This window comes from Trifolium pratense, linkage group LG5, assembly GCF_020283565.1.
Source record: "Trifolium pratense cultivar HEN17-A07 linkage group LG5, ARS_RC_1.1, whole genome shotgun sequence".
NCBI lineage: Eukaryota > Viridiplantae > Streptophyta > Magnoliopsida > Fabales > Fabaceae > Trifolium > Trifolium pratense.
The window spans coordinates 37466122-37480260 of record NC_060063.1 but is presented as its reverse complement, the minus strand read 5'-3'; the positions used below and the strand labels follow the sequence as shown (position 1 = coordinate 37480260).

General features: G+C 35.6%; 2 protein-coding genes across 2 annotated transcripts; both read right to left on the bottom strand.

The window, feature by feature from the left end:
* Positions 1-350: 350 nt before the first annotated feature.
* LOC123886579 lies at positions 351-4014 on the bottom strand. The gene is made up of 10 exons (XM_045935884.1): positions 3739-4014; positions 3422-3649; positions 2749-3003; positions 1997-2667; positions 1720-1914; positions 1517-1621; positions 1349-1415; positions 1161-1256; positions 975-1077; positions 351-847 (listed from the first exon to the last, which is right to left on the bottom strand). Exons 1-9 carry the CDS (start codon positions 4012-4014, stop codon positions 985-987), a joined length of 1986 nt encoding a protein of 661 aa, XP_045791840.1. The 3' UTR covers positions 351-847; positions 975-984.
* A 367-nt stretch (positions 4015-4381) lies between these two features.
* LOC123886578 lies at positions 4382-8741 on the bottom strand. Its single transcript, XM_045935883.1, has 3 exons — positions 8369-8741; positions 7821-7975; positions 4382-7638 (listed from the first exon to the last, which is right to left on the bottom strand). Exon 3 carries the CDS (start codon positions 7634-7636, stop codon positions 4382-4384), a length of 3255 nt encoding a protein of 1084 aa, XP_045791839.1. The 5' UTR covers positions 7637-7638; positions 7821-7975; positions 8369-8741.
* Positions 8742-14139: the final 5398 nt, after the last annotated feature.

Below are 14139 nucleotides of genomic sequence, written 5' to 3'. Positions count from 1 at the left end.
TATGTATGGTTTTCATTTTTTTTTTTTTTATAGTCTGGGATTCCACTACCGGTATTTGTAAATACCGGTAGTGGTATGTATGGTTTTCATTTTTTTTTTTTTTAGAGTCTGGGATTCCACTACCGGTGTTTACAAATACCGGTAGTGGTATGTATGGTTTTCATTTTTTTTTTTTTAGAATCTGGGATTCCACTACCGGTATTTGTAAATACCGGTAGTGGTATGTTAGTTTTCACTACTGATTGTTATAAATATCAGTAGTGGTATGTTAGTTTTATTTTTTTTTTTCGTTTTTTTGTAGCATCCTGTGCCTGCATATTAGTAGTGCAGGTGTGTAGTTTTGTAACATGACCAAATTTCATCACAGACCCCAAAGAATGAGCCATTGCTGCTAGTGCTAAAGCTATATGTTAAAAATCAGTTGCACTAGCAACCAATAACCACACAACAATTGCCTTTAAATTTCCAACATCTTGATGCAAATTAGATAAGAAAGTAGCAAGATCATTTCCATCAAACAATTCATGTGCAGTTAAACTATGCTTCTCAGCAACAGCATCATAAAATTCCATCACCTGATAAACAGTCCTAAAATACCAATTCCTAAAATACCAATCCTAAAATACCAATTCCTAAAATACCAATTCTAAAATACCAATCCTTCATAAAATACCAATTCCATCACAAAAATACCAATTCTAATACCAATTCCTTCATAAAACCATCCTAAAATAGTCCAAAATAAACAGTCCAAAACAGTGAGAATGCACATCCGAGCCAAAATACCAATTCCATCACCTGATCTGCTTCCAAGACTCAAACTAAAGCTAATAACCAATTCATCACCCTGCAGAATCTCAAATTTGACAGAAACAAAGTTCAAATAAACAATTGTAAACTAAAATTGCTGCAATGTATTGAATAGACCAATTTGCAAAAACAAAGTTCAAATAATTAACTATTCTATAACTCACCAGATAAATCTTAACCCTCCAATAACTCCAAAAAATATGTTGACCAACGTAATCGCAATTCATACATCTCCTCAGCTGTTAACTCTTTTGGGTCATTAAATACCTACAATAAGTAAATAATAATATAAAACTATTCTTGACTCGGTTATAAAAAATTATTGATGTATAAAAAATAAAAATTATTACCTCCATCCAAGAATCAGTTATCTTAGCAGTGACAATGTCCAACATATTTTTCATTACATAGTATCCACAGTCATTTGAATTATATTGTTTCCTCGCCTACAAATTATATATAGTAACATTTGATCAAAAAATACCACACTTACTTATCAAAAAAGTAAATATATATAAAGTTAGAATACCACACTTACTTGTGGATAAAGCCATACGGTATTGTTCTTTCTATTGCCATTCGCCATTTGATCAACCGTAAAAACACTAATTCATAAGAAAAAAAAGCCGCATAAAATCATATAAAATTTGTAATAATTTATGTTTATAGTATATAACCAAAACCCCTAAAGTATAAACTTAATTACCTTGAAACAATTTTCTCCATTATTGGATTAAGTTTCCAATGTAGTGAACAAATAACAACCACGGTATTTATCTTTGGACAAAGTACTATCAACTGCCAATGTCCTCTGTACGCGTGCGTGGAAGCAGTATTATATTGTTAATAACTATGAGTTATAAAAAATAAATAAGTATTAAAAAAATACACAAATTCATACAAACTTACCCATGGTTAAATGGTAATAATTGACACTCTTTCTTTTCATTTTGTAACTTATGCTGGATGTATTTCTTGCATTTACTTTGAGATATTCTCTGATCACTTTTTTTCCCAGCATCACCAACAATGTTCAGAAAAGTTGGTTCCAAAATTCCATATACATTTGTGGTGTTGTTTTCAATGCATAAACGATGAATGTACCTGAATATAATTTTAAAGTTAGGAGAGATATATAACATATTAACAGATATTGAGATAGTAGTAAATAAGAAAGTACACTTACGAGCACCAAACACTTAGAGTACTCATGTCGAGCCAAATAAAACCCACCAACAACTCTCTTATACACTTGCAAGACATGAGAAAATTAGTACACATTGAACAATGAATTAATTCTACATCCAAATGATCATCACCCCTTTTCAGAACCATCATTAACAATTTCTGAACATCGTCCATGTTATCTTGAGCCTCTGCTACCGGTGCAGGAGAACGACTTCCTTTTGCGCTTTCAGTGACAACAACCTCCTTGAGTTCATTTTGCATCTTGACCGGTGCAGGAGAACAACTCCCTTTTGCGCTTCCGGTGACAACAAGTTGTTCAGTTTGCGCTTCAGGTACCATGACTCTATTATTTGTATCAGAGGTTTGGGATAAACCCATGGACTTTAGTGTCTCCATAAGAGAATCTTGCATCATCTTACGCTCTTGCGCCAACTTTTCCTCAAACTTAGCTTCCAAATCTGCTTTAAATGCTGCTAGTTGCTCTTTGACATCTATACCTTGACTTTGACGTGAAACCTTTGATCTTCCCCAGTAAGTGGTAATGTTATGTTTTTTTCCAACACCACGAACACTACCACCATGCTCAGGTGTTCCAATGGCTTCTGTTAGGACATCGTGACGTCTCGTTGGAACAAAGTCACCCTTTTTTGAGTCTTCAACAATTTTCTCCTACAACATGCACAAACAAAGTCACAATATAGTAAATAATTGTGTTACTTGAAGCAAAAGCATGATTATAATGTTACTTACAATTTTCTCAGCAACTTTTTTTACAGGCTCGGATGTGAATTCTCCCCCTTTCTTTTGTCGTGCTCTCGTCCATGTCTCATAGCGTTCCGGTGGAGATGGATGACGATCATCATCAGTTAAGCCAGAACTATCTTTCGATAAGGACAATCTCTTTTCATTGATCATCTGCTCCTCGAGCCTCTTATACCCTCCACGGGATAATACATGTGGGTAAACATTCTTTGCATGATTCTCCCTACCCTTTTGACTTTTTTCCTATTATAAACTCAAATAATTAGTAATGTAAAAATCACATTCAGCAGTTTCAGCAGTTTCAGCAGACTTAGGCAATGTTAAAGACAGTTTCAGTCAAGTTTCAGTCAAGTTTCAGTTTCAGTCAAGTTTCAGCAGACTACCAACAATGTTAAAGACAGTTTCAGTCACAGTTTCAGCAGTTTAGGCAATGTTTTAACGCAGTTTCAGCAGAATCACAGTTTTAGGCAATGTTAAAGACAGAAACAGCAGTTTCCGCGCGGTTTTAGCGCAGTTTTAGCGCGGTTTTAGCGCAGTAGCAGCAGTCAAGACATAAAAATCACAAAATCACAAATCACAAAACACAATATTTAACACAGTAGCAGCAGTAGCAGCAGTAGCAGCAGTCAACACAGTTTAATGATTTTGAAATTACACTAACCTTAAAATCAGAGGTCTGTCGATACTTCACAAACTCTTCCCATATATCTTTTTTGATGTAAGGATACTTGACGTATGGAGGAACGTCATCTGGTTTGGGGTCTGTGATATAAGTTCTAGTCAACCGTGATTTAAAATCTTTCCACCGCTCCGCCGCATAGTGAAACCATATTTTCTTAAAATGATCATTCCTTTTTGCATCATCAAACTCGGGTATAACAAAAATAGCCTAAAATATTTACATTAAAAAATTTGGTGTTAGCATAAGATGTATTTGATATGATAATAAAATATAACAAAATGTTGAATTTCAAATACCTTAATATCTGTCCACATAGCATTTTTTACTCCTTCAGGTATATGTTTCCACAACTCTTTCGCAATACTGCATCTTTCTCGAGTAAGAAGTGCTACGTAACTCTTAAAATGGGAGGCATTGTTACCATAACACTCTCCAGTTTCTAGATCAAACTGGAGAGGGATCTTTATACCCGATTTACGAACGTTTTCAATTGCTTTCAACATAGTGGGACCTCTAACACTTTTTTTATTACGTTGACTAGTTTCAGCAGAGTTGTCGGTTGAATCAGCCATATCGTATCTGTTTACACAAAACACAAAAAAGTTATATTGTCGGTTGAATCAGATTATGCAGAAAAAAAAATTATGCAGAAAATGGTTCTAACCATTTTAAATATCAAATTATGCAGAAAAAAAAATAAGCACAAGCTCATAATTAAACATAAGTTATATTGCCCAGAATCTCAAAACAGATTTCTTAAGGTTCAAGTATTTAAACAATACAGCAGTAGCAGAAGTTTTTTTTTCAAAACATAAAAGCTAAAAACTAACAGTACATATTCAAAACATTACAGATGCATTACATAAACAGCACATCAAAACATAATCAAAATAAAAGGAGAAAAGCAATGATATGCTAGCATCTGCAGCTTTTTCTTCTCTAATCCCATATTCCTTCGTCATGATCTAAACGAATAGCTGCATGCACATCATCCTCTTCGTTTTCTTCAATGAAGGTAGGCACATCTGATGAGAAAGGAGGAATTTCGGAAATATCAAGCTCTTGATTTTCATAACTACCATGCACATTTTTTCCTTGTAGAACCACCGACCACCGTTCATTAGAAGGATCTTTGACATAAAACACTTGTTTTGCTTGGGATGCCATGATGAAAGGTTCGTCTTTATAAGCTAACTTGCAAAGATCAACTATTGTAAATCCTAATTCATCAATTCTCACACCATTGTTGATATCAATCCATTTACATTTAAATAAAGGCACTTTAAACACAACGTAATCAACCTCCCAGATCTCTTCAATCACCCCAAAGTAGGGTGTAGATGCCATAACCGGATTTTTATCTTTGGAACTAGAGAAGTGCATGGACTCTGCCACAATCATAACCCCACTATTTTGCATGGTACTGCGGTCATCCTTTGATTTTGTATAAAAGGAAGTTTTGTTAATATCATATGCACTCCAAGTCAATATGTTACATTTAGGCTCATAGGACAACCACTTTATTGTATCGGAAACACTATCATCTTGGCAGACCTTTTCTTTAAACCACTCTGAGAATTTCTTATTATGCTCTCTTAACACCCATTTTTCATTCATCTTATCGTGAATTTTCTTTATGATGCTTTTGTGAGCAGACAAGTAAGGTTGAACTTCATCAGTGTTATTCAATATATACAAATGCGCTTGAAGAATTATATCAATATGCATGCTCTTGACATTTAAACCTTGCGTGCCCACACCGTCACATCTTCCATCATGACGAGACTTGGGAACCCCTATAGCATCCACTTCTGACAAATAGTTTGAACAAAACTCAATAGCTTCTTCTGCAATGTACCTCTCAACAATCGAAGCTTCCGGACGGTGTGGGTTTTTTGTATACCCTTTTAGGATCTTCATGTATCGCTCTATTGGATACATCCACCGTAAATAAATTGGGCCACACAATCTAATCTCCCTTACTAGATGAACAATCAAATGAACCATAATGTCAAAAAATGAAGGAGGAAAATACATCTCCAATTGACACAAGATAACTGCAGCTTCGTTTTCCAACTCGTCTAACTTCAATGGATCAATTGCTTTACAACATATTGCATTGAAGAATAAGCACAACCTGCATATAGCTTTCCTAACATTATCGGGCAATATCCCACGAATAGCCACAGGTAGTAGTTGTTGCATCAAGACATGACAATCATGAGATTTTAAGCCGATTAATTTGAGATCTTTCATTGATACAAGGCTCTTGACATTTGACGAGTAACCATGTGGCACTTTGATACTTTGTAAACACTTGCAAAAACTTGTTTTCTCGTCTTTAGACAAAGTGTGACACGCGGGAGGCAAATATGTCTTGTCATTGATTTTTTGTGGTAATAACTCTTGTCGTATACCCATCAAATCCATATCAAGACGAGCATGTGCACCATCTTTTGTCTTGCCTTTAATGTCGAGAAGTGTTCCAATTACACTATCACATACATTTTTCTCCACGTGCATCACATCAATACAATGTCTTACATCAAGACTAGACCAATATGGAAGATCAAAGAACACTGACCTCTTTTTCCATATACTTTTCACAACAGGCTGCTTTTTCCTTTTGACACTTTCACTTTCGGCTTTTGGCACTTTCGCTTTTGGCACTCTCCCTTTTGGCTTTTGGCACTTTCCGAAGACAACATTAATGTCTCGTTGTCGTTCATAAACTTCCTCTCCAGTTAAGGGCGTTGGAGCAACACCATTCTCTTGGTCTCCGTCAAAAGCTTTTCGCAATCTACGATATGGATGATAACGATTTAGAAATTTTCGGTGGCCAAGATAAACAGTCTTCTTTCCATTTTTCAGTTGCTTATAACATGTTTTTTTTTCACATATGGGACACGCATTATGCCCTTTAACGGAATACCCAGACAAATTGCCGTATGCCGGAAAGTCGTTGATGGTGCAAAACAACATGGCACGCATGTTGAACTGTTCACCAGAATACGAATCAAAAACATCCACTCCTTCCTCCCACAACACTTTCAAATCATCAATTAGTGGACTTAGATAAACATCTATGTCATTTCCTGGTTGTCTTGGGCCTGAAATCATCATCGATAACATAATATATTTACGCTTCATGCACAACCAAGGAGATAGGTTGTAAATCATCAGGAGAACAGGCCATGAACTATGGTTAGTACTTTGATTACCAAACGGATTCATTCCATCAGTAGCAAGTCCAAGTCTAAGGTTTCTCGACTCTTTGCCAAAATTTGGAAACAAAGAGTCAATTTTCTTCCATTGCAAAGAATCAGCTACATGGCGAATTTGGCCATCACATTTTCTCTCTTCTGCATGCCATCTAAGATTCTTTGCGTCATTTGCATTAGCAAACAATCTCTTGAACCTTGAAATTATTGGTAGGTACCATACGACTTTCGCGGGAGGACCCGTTTTGGTCACCTCATCATCACTAGAATCACCATCTTTCTTTTTGTAGCGAGACGCCTTACATGTCGGACAATGATTATAGTTTACAAACTCTTTTCGGTATAATATACAATCATTAGGGCATGCATGTATCTTTTCATACTCCAAACCCATTGGACACAATACTTTTTTCGCCTCGTAATAACGATTTGGCATTACATTACCTTCTGGAAGCATTTGTATCAACAATTCAAGCAATTCAGTGAAACTTTTGTCGGTCCACCCATTTTTTGCTTTCAAATTAAACAATTTTAACACCGCAGACAAACGGGTAAAATTTGTGCATCCCGGATACAATGGTTCATCCTTGTCACTGCATAAAGTTTCATACACATGCGCCCTCTTAAACGAATCTTCTCCAATATCACGCATCATGTCTTCCAGTCGATCATCGATATCCACACTACCACTTTCTCTATGGGACACACTTGGCATTGCAACTACTTCACCGTGCCATATCCATTGTGTATAATTTTGACAAATCCCGTCACAAATTAGATGATTCATGATTTCTTTCTTAGTACGTTTTGGTTCTTTATTTGCACAATTTATACACGGACATAGAAAAAGTGGAGGAAATTCAGGAGGAGGACGTTCTAGTTCAGCATTACTTTCCGCAAACTGTAGAAATTCCATCACTCCATGTCTGTACTCAGTACTTAATCGATTAGCTCTCATCCAACTACGGTCCATACCTACGTTTCGAAATTTATGCATTCTAAGTTAAAGGAATGACTAGGTTGTTACTATTGCGAAACATTCTCTCGCCCTATTTTAATAAAAATTCATAGCCTATAACAGAATGACTACATTATGCATTCTATTTTAATAAAAATTCATAGCCTATAGCTTCTATGTTTTGAAATAGAATCGGTACCTGTAGATGAGACCGTGATTGAACCTTCTAACTTCAAACAAAGATGACAACACCAAAAAAGAGCAACACCAGCCCCTGCACAGCACAAGCAACACGCAGGAGCAGCAATCACCGCCTAACGCAGGAGCAGCAATCACCGCCTAACACAGCAACCCCTGCACAGCACAAGCATTACATATCATCTATGAAGTAAAAAATAATCAAAATAGCAGCAAAATAAATATCATAAACAGAAATGACCATATATCTTTTTACTTTTCATTAAATCTCATGCTAAAGTGACCTACACAGACCTACACAGACTTCCAAATCTCATGCAAATTTGTATTTTTATATTGACATTCTCATCATCAAGCCATCAAGCAGAAGAAGAATGAAAACCCACACAAAAAAACACAGACCCACACAGAAATGAACATCACAGACCCACGAAAACGACGTGAATGAAAACGAATGAAAACCCAAGCGAATGAAAACGAATGAACAAGAATGAAAATGAATGAAAACGAAAACGAATGAAATTTGGAGGAAGTTTGATTTATTCATACCTTTACCGAATAAAAACGAAGAAATTTGGAGGCGATTCAAGCATTCTAGGGTTTGGAGAATGAAACCGAATGAAATTGGAGAGATTGGAGAATGGAGAATGGAGAATGGAGAATGGAGAGATTGGAGAATGATTGGGAAATTGGAGTGTTTGATTTGAAGAACTTGGGACGATTTGGAAGAACTTGGGACGATTGAGAATGGAGAGTTTGCAGTGGGAGGGAGATTGAACGCGTATGAAAATTGGGAATGAAAATGACAATATGAAAAATATAATAACACTATTAGGATTCCACTACCGGTGAATCCTAGATCGGTAGTGAAAAGTGGGAATATGAAAAAAATAATAACACTATTAGGATTCCACTACCGGTGAATCCTAGATCGGTAGTGGAAGATAATTAAAACAAATTTGTACGTAATTACGACATTGCCACCGTGTCTACTTTCCACTACGGATTTAGCAAAGCCGGTAGTGAAATCCCTTGTCTCTGAACTTTCCACTACCGTTTTAAAAATATCAGTAGTGGAATCCTTTGGTCAAATGTATTTCACTACTGGTATTCACATACCGGTAGTGGTATCTCCAAACCAAAAGTCATTTTTCTACTAGTGAGTTCATAAATTTCAATTTTTTGTGAGATGATTTGAACGAATATGGTTAAAATTTTCTGATGCAGTTACGATGCGGTCGTACAAGTGTTTTAAAATCACACCACAATTACGGTGTGATGCGGTTGCAGGTAACTACCACATCAAGCATTTGCCATATTGCGGCCGCAGTTTTAACCCCATCATGTCATTTGCTACAGTACAAGATTGAACATTATTAGTTAATAACAATTTAGTATTTGATACAAGATATGTAAGAATACCTGCTGCATCTGTATGTACTAGACTATGTTAGGGTGTCAAAATGAATGTATTAGATCGATTTGGATTGAATTGCTAATGGATGGATCAAAGTGATTCATTAATCCATTAACAATCCATTAAAATTCATTCAAAGAATCAAATCCATCCATTAGAGATAAAATCAAATCCAATTCATTCATTATGGTATTTTAAATGGATAGATATTCATCCAATCCATCTACTAAATTAGTTTTATTTTTTTTCTTAATGGCATATTTATTTATTAATTAAGTAAATAGATTATTTCTTATTTTAAAAACAATTTTTTTCTTTTCTTTAATGAAATTGTGTAAAAAGTAAAAACAACTCAAATTTTGGTAGGCCCAAATGCTCAATAAGCCCATATATATATATATATATATATATATATATATATATATATATATATATATATAGGGGAGTGATCAAATTACACCGGTGTAACTTTTGAGTAATGTTACACCGCTCAATAACGCTTTAACGAATACACATTTTACAAAATCCTGTAACGACCCAAATTTATTATTCACTACGTAAGTGTTTATTTATTTGGTGACGTGACTTTTAAGTAAGATAGTAACTTTAAGTTATTTATCGAGAGTTTTAGTTAACGCGCGAGTTAGTGAGAGTTAACGCGAGTTGGGCCAAGTTAGTGGGCTTGAGGCCCAATGGGCCTTGTCTCATGAGAAAGGGGCGATTTATATAGCCCATTAGAGAGAGAAAGTCTCATTTTTCTTTGTTCTTGAGAGAGCTAGAGATAAGGGAGAGCAAGATGGAGCTAGGGCAAGCTTGAGCAAGAGAGGTCAAGAGCAAATCGTCGAGCTTTCGTCGGATTAAGGTATGAGAGTTGGTTTCATAATCGTGGGTGACTCGAGGAAGGGGAGAATGTCGATTTCTCCTCACCCGAACTTCCTCCACCCCATTTTCGTTTTAGCTTGAATGGATTTTTCTTAATGGAAATCGATTCTAAGGTTCATAACATGCTTTTAACATGATGAATGGACAAATATAATGGTTAAAAATGATGTTTATGAAAGATTAAACTCAAGAACTTTGTGTTCTTGAGAGTTTTGAGTAAAAGTGTTCAATCTATGCTTTTTCGATGTTTATGATGTGGATCTAGGAAATGAACTGTCCTTTTGTGTTTATACATGTTTGTTACACTTGAATACAAACTCATTTGGGATTTATAACATGAAAAATGGGATTTTTGGGTGATTTGAAGTAGAAAATCGCAGGTTTTGAGCTTCCTGACAGAAGGCCTTCGCCAGGCCTTCGCTCAGCGAACTGGTGGCGAACAGTTCGCCACAGCTCGCTACAGCTCGCCACGAGCAGGTGTTGCACTGGCTTGGTTCGCCAGGGCTCGCCAACCTTCGCTCAGCGAACTAGTTCGCTAGTGTTCGCTTAGCGAACAGCACTGTGACAGCAACTTTTTGTTAATTGTTTTAAGTGAAGTAGCAATAAATGTCACAAGAAAGGGGGGGTTTGAATTGTGACCCTTTTTAAAAATCTTTTAGGTGAGTTTAAAATAACTCAAGACAATATTTCTTTTAATTGGTTAGTTAACAATTAACAAAGAAATATAGTTAGCAATAATAAAATAAACAATATATAAATGAACAAAATAAATACTGAGTTAGTTGCTGAATAAGTAAATGTTTAAGGCCCAGAGCACTCTGGTATTACTCAGTTAGTTAGTTTAGTATGTTTTAAGGATTTTAGAGTCCAAGAGAAAAACACACAAAAGTTATCCTGGTTCACCCAACTTGGGCTAGTCCAGTCCTCACAGTCCTTGTGAGATTGTCCACTATAAATGCTCAGATCAGAACCTTCTGCTTCGCATCAAAAACTTGATCACAACTGGATCAATACAAACTGCTTTTCTTCACTCGAAAAGACTTTTACACAAATGCTTTTCTTCACTCGAAAAGACTTTCACACAAATGCTTTTCTTCACTCGAAAAGACTTTCACTCAAAATGCTTTTCTTCACTCGAAAAGACTTTCTCACAAACACTCAATCTAACATGAAAGAAAGACTTGAGAGGGTTACAATATTTGTGGGGAATATGGGTTAAATCAACTCAAGTGAGAGATTGATAATAGCAAGCTTTGTCTATTTGTTTTTCACAAATTTATGATATATCTTTGATGCTTTGCTTTGCTTTTGAAGAGTTTATTACTTGTTGATTTTTGCTTCAACTAAGTATATGATTTGATTCTTTTTGCAAACTCTTAATCTTCTCTTCATGTAGCTCCATTGTATTTATAGGCAAATATAACCTTGGAGGAGCGTATGAGAGAGGGATTTGAATTTCAAATCCAACTTGACATGTCACAATGTTGTGCTGTCAATTTGCTGTGAATAGTGCGTTATCGTTGCTTCAGTAACATTACCGTTATGGCAATCTGCACTACACTTTTAATCCAATGACAACCACTGCATTTACGTGGCCCATATATATATCCATAAGAAGGAATCTTTCCTAATTTAGGGTTGGACAACTTGTATGCAAGTGGGAAAAAATATCATGTAATTATTGTACTTTGTTTTGGTGACTCATTGTCCTTTGTTGTTTCCTTGTCCCCTCTATGTTCCCTTGAAGAGAATGAGGCAAGCTACAACTTGGCTTATGGTGTGACTCCACCTTGTTGGCCAATTTTCGTCCAAGCCATCATTGTATGATGTGGCTTTCATTTGAAATTCAAATCTTCTTCAATCATTGATGGAAGCTTCCTTTGTTTGTCCAAAGGGGCTTTTATTCACTTTAGTCCAAAAAGGCTTTATGGCCCATGATTCAATTTATGCCATGTTTGGCATATTCCTTACATAAGTGTTTCCTTAAAATACTACCACTTTTGATGAGGCAAAGGAATAATATCTTTGTGAAGCACTTCATCATTTATGCCAAGACTTTAAGATGCTTCTGTTGTTTCTACTCATTGCTTATATGTTTTGCTTGTCCATTGGTTGTTCATCCATAACGTTACCGTTGACAGATGATATTATTATCGTTGAAACATTTCTCACAAAACACATTAGTAGATAACAAGATAATCATAATTAAAATTAATTAACATGTTTGTTATCTTTAAAACATCAAATAAGGATTTTGTCCTCAACAATCTCCCCCTTTTTGATGATGACAAACATTTAACTTAATTTTGATTTTGAGTTTTTGATAAAAGATTTTGATAATCTTTTGCATTTGATTTGTCAATAACTCCCCCTCAATTTAAGCATTCTATTTTCAATAGCAAATTGAGTTTAAACTTTGATTAATAATATGACAAATTTTAACAAGTCATTCTTTTACCAAAGTGAATGTTTATGGTTATGATGGTTTTGCTCAAAATTTGAATGAGTTTCATATCAGAGTTTTTAAGGATATTTTCAAAAACATTTGTATGTTTTGATTAGAGCATTACTTATCCTTTTGGTTGAATATCTTTTACCTGCCTTCAATGCAGAAACTTATCATGGATCAAAAACTTAGCATGTTTCAGAGAATCAAACAATATGAAATTTATCACATATTTCAACATGAATCCTGAAACTGTCTTTTGACAGAAAAAAAAGAGATCATGATAAAATTTTGAGATATCTCTCAACTGCATAATTTCTCAAAGCATAGCTTTGTTTTCTTGTGATCAAAATAATGATTCATAAACCTGCTGTCATAATAACATAAGCATTCATTTCATTGCAGCAAAAGTTTTTCAAAATATCATTTCAAAATGAAACTTACAGATGCATGCTATCATAGCATAACATACTGGCGCATTAGTTCAACATACATATGAAAATGCATCACAAAACATAGTCTTTTAACATTACATAGCTTAAAGCAAAATAAGTTAAAAACAGAACAGAACAAAATGTGCGCGCTTTGTGTTGTGCCAGCATCTGCAGCTTCAGCTGTGTTCTTTTCTTTTCTCCCCCTTTGTCACATCAAAAAGTGAACTAAGGAGCAGGCCTTGATGGTGATGAGCCATCTGATGATGATGATGTGGAAGGTTGAGGCATAACATGAACAGGAATGGGATATGGATTGGCTGGAGGTGTTGGAAGATTGAACCTTGGACAGAAAACATTAGAAATCCAATCCCTCATGATGGAGTTTTCAAGGGTGATATAGGTTAGATGAGAATCAAGAAGTTGATTAGCTTGGAACAATTTTTTCACATCACTCCTAGTTTTGGAGGTGATTCTTTCAACTTTGGATCTTGGTAATTGTGGTGAAGGTCTAGGTGCAGCATTTGATGGTCCAGCATTGAAGTTTGAGATGTTTGGGAGATTCAAAGTGGGTGAAAGGATGGAAATGTTTTGAGTGAAGAAGGGTTGAGAAAAAGGGTTCTGAGGTGATGAAAAGTTAAAAAAGGAACTGTTAAAGCTTTCATTGAACATAGGTGAAAGATTGAAGCTTGGTGGAGAAGTAAACAATGGAGCACTACTAGTGGATGAGGAGGTGAGATGGTTTAATACAGAGTCAGGGTCAGGTTGGTTCACAAATTGATTGACTGCTAAATTTGGAGCAATTTGAGGCTGTGGCTCGGGTTGAGGTGTAGCTGCAACTGGTGATTCATTTTGTGGATAGGCTAGAGGGATGTTCAAGTTTATCTCAGCTCTAGGGCCTAGCATTTGAGATGAGGATGGAGAAATAAAAGCCTCATTTTGAGGAATTTCTGTTTCAACAGAGTGTGGCGCAAAAGGTGGATTTGAAACAAGTTCATCTTCAACAAAAGTTCATGCATTTGTTGAGATTGTGCAGTGTCATCAAACTGCTCATTCCTTTTTCTCTTGGCTCTAGTGTAAACTTTTACAGGAGCTTGGGAGATAGGTTCATTCTTGAAGTGTTTGAGGTTTTTTAAGGAAAACT

Excerpts from the sequence above, each read along its gene's own strand:
- LOC123886579 (XM_045935884.1), bottom strand. The coding sequence starts at position 4,014 with ATGGCTGATTCAACCGACAACTCTGCTGAAACTAGTCAACGTAATAAA. Across the intron at positions 1,915-1,996 it reads ACTCTAAGTGTTTGGTGCTC|GTACATTCATCGTTTATGCA; the intron begins GTAAGTGTACTT and ends AATTATATTCAG. Across the intron at positions 1,416-1,516 it reads ATGGAGAAAATTGTTTCAAG|TGTTTTTACGGTTGATCAAA; the intron begins GTAATTAAGTTT and ends CTTATGAATTAG.
- LOC123886578 (XM_045935883.1), bottom strand. The coding sequence starts at position 7,636 with ATGGACCGTAGTTGGATGAGAGCTAATCGATTAAGTACTGAGTACAGA.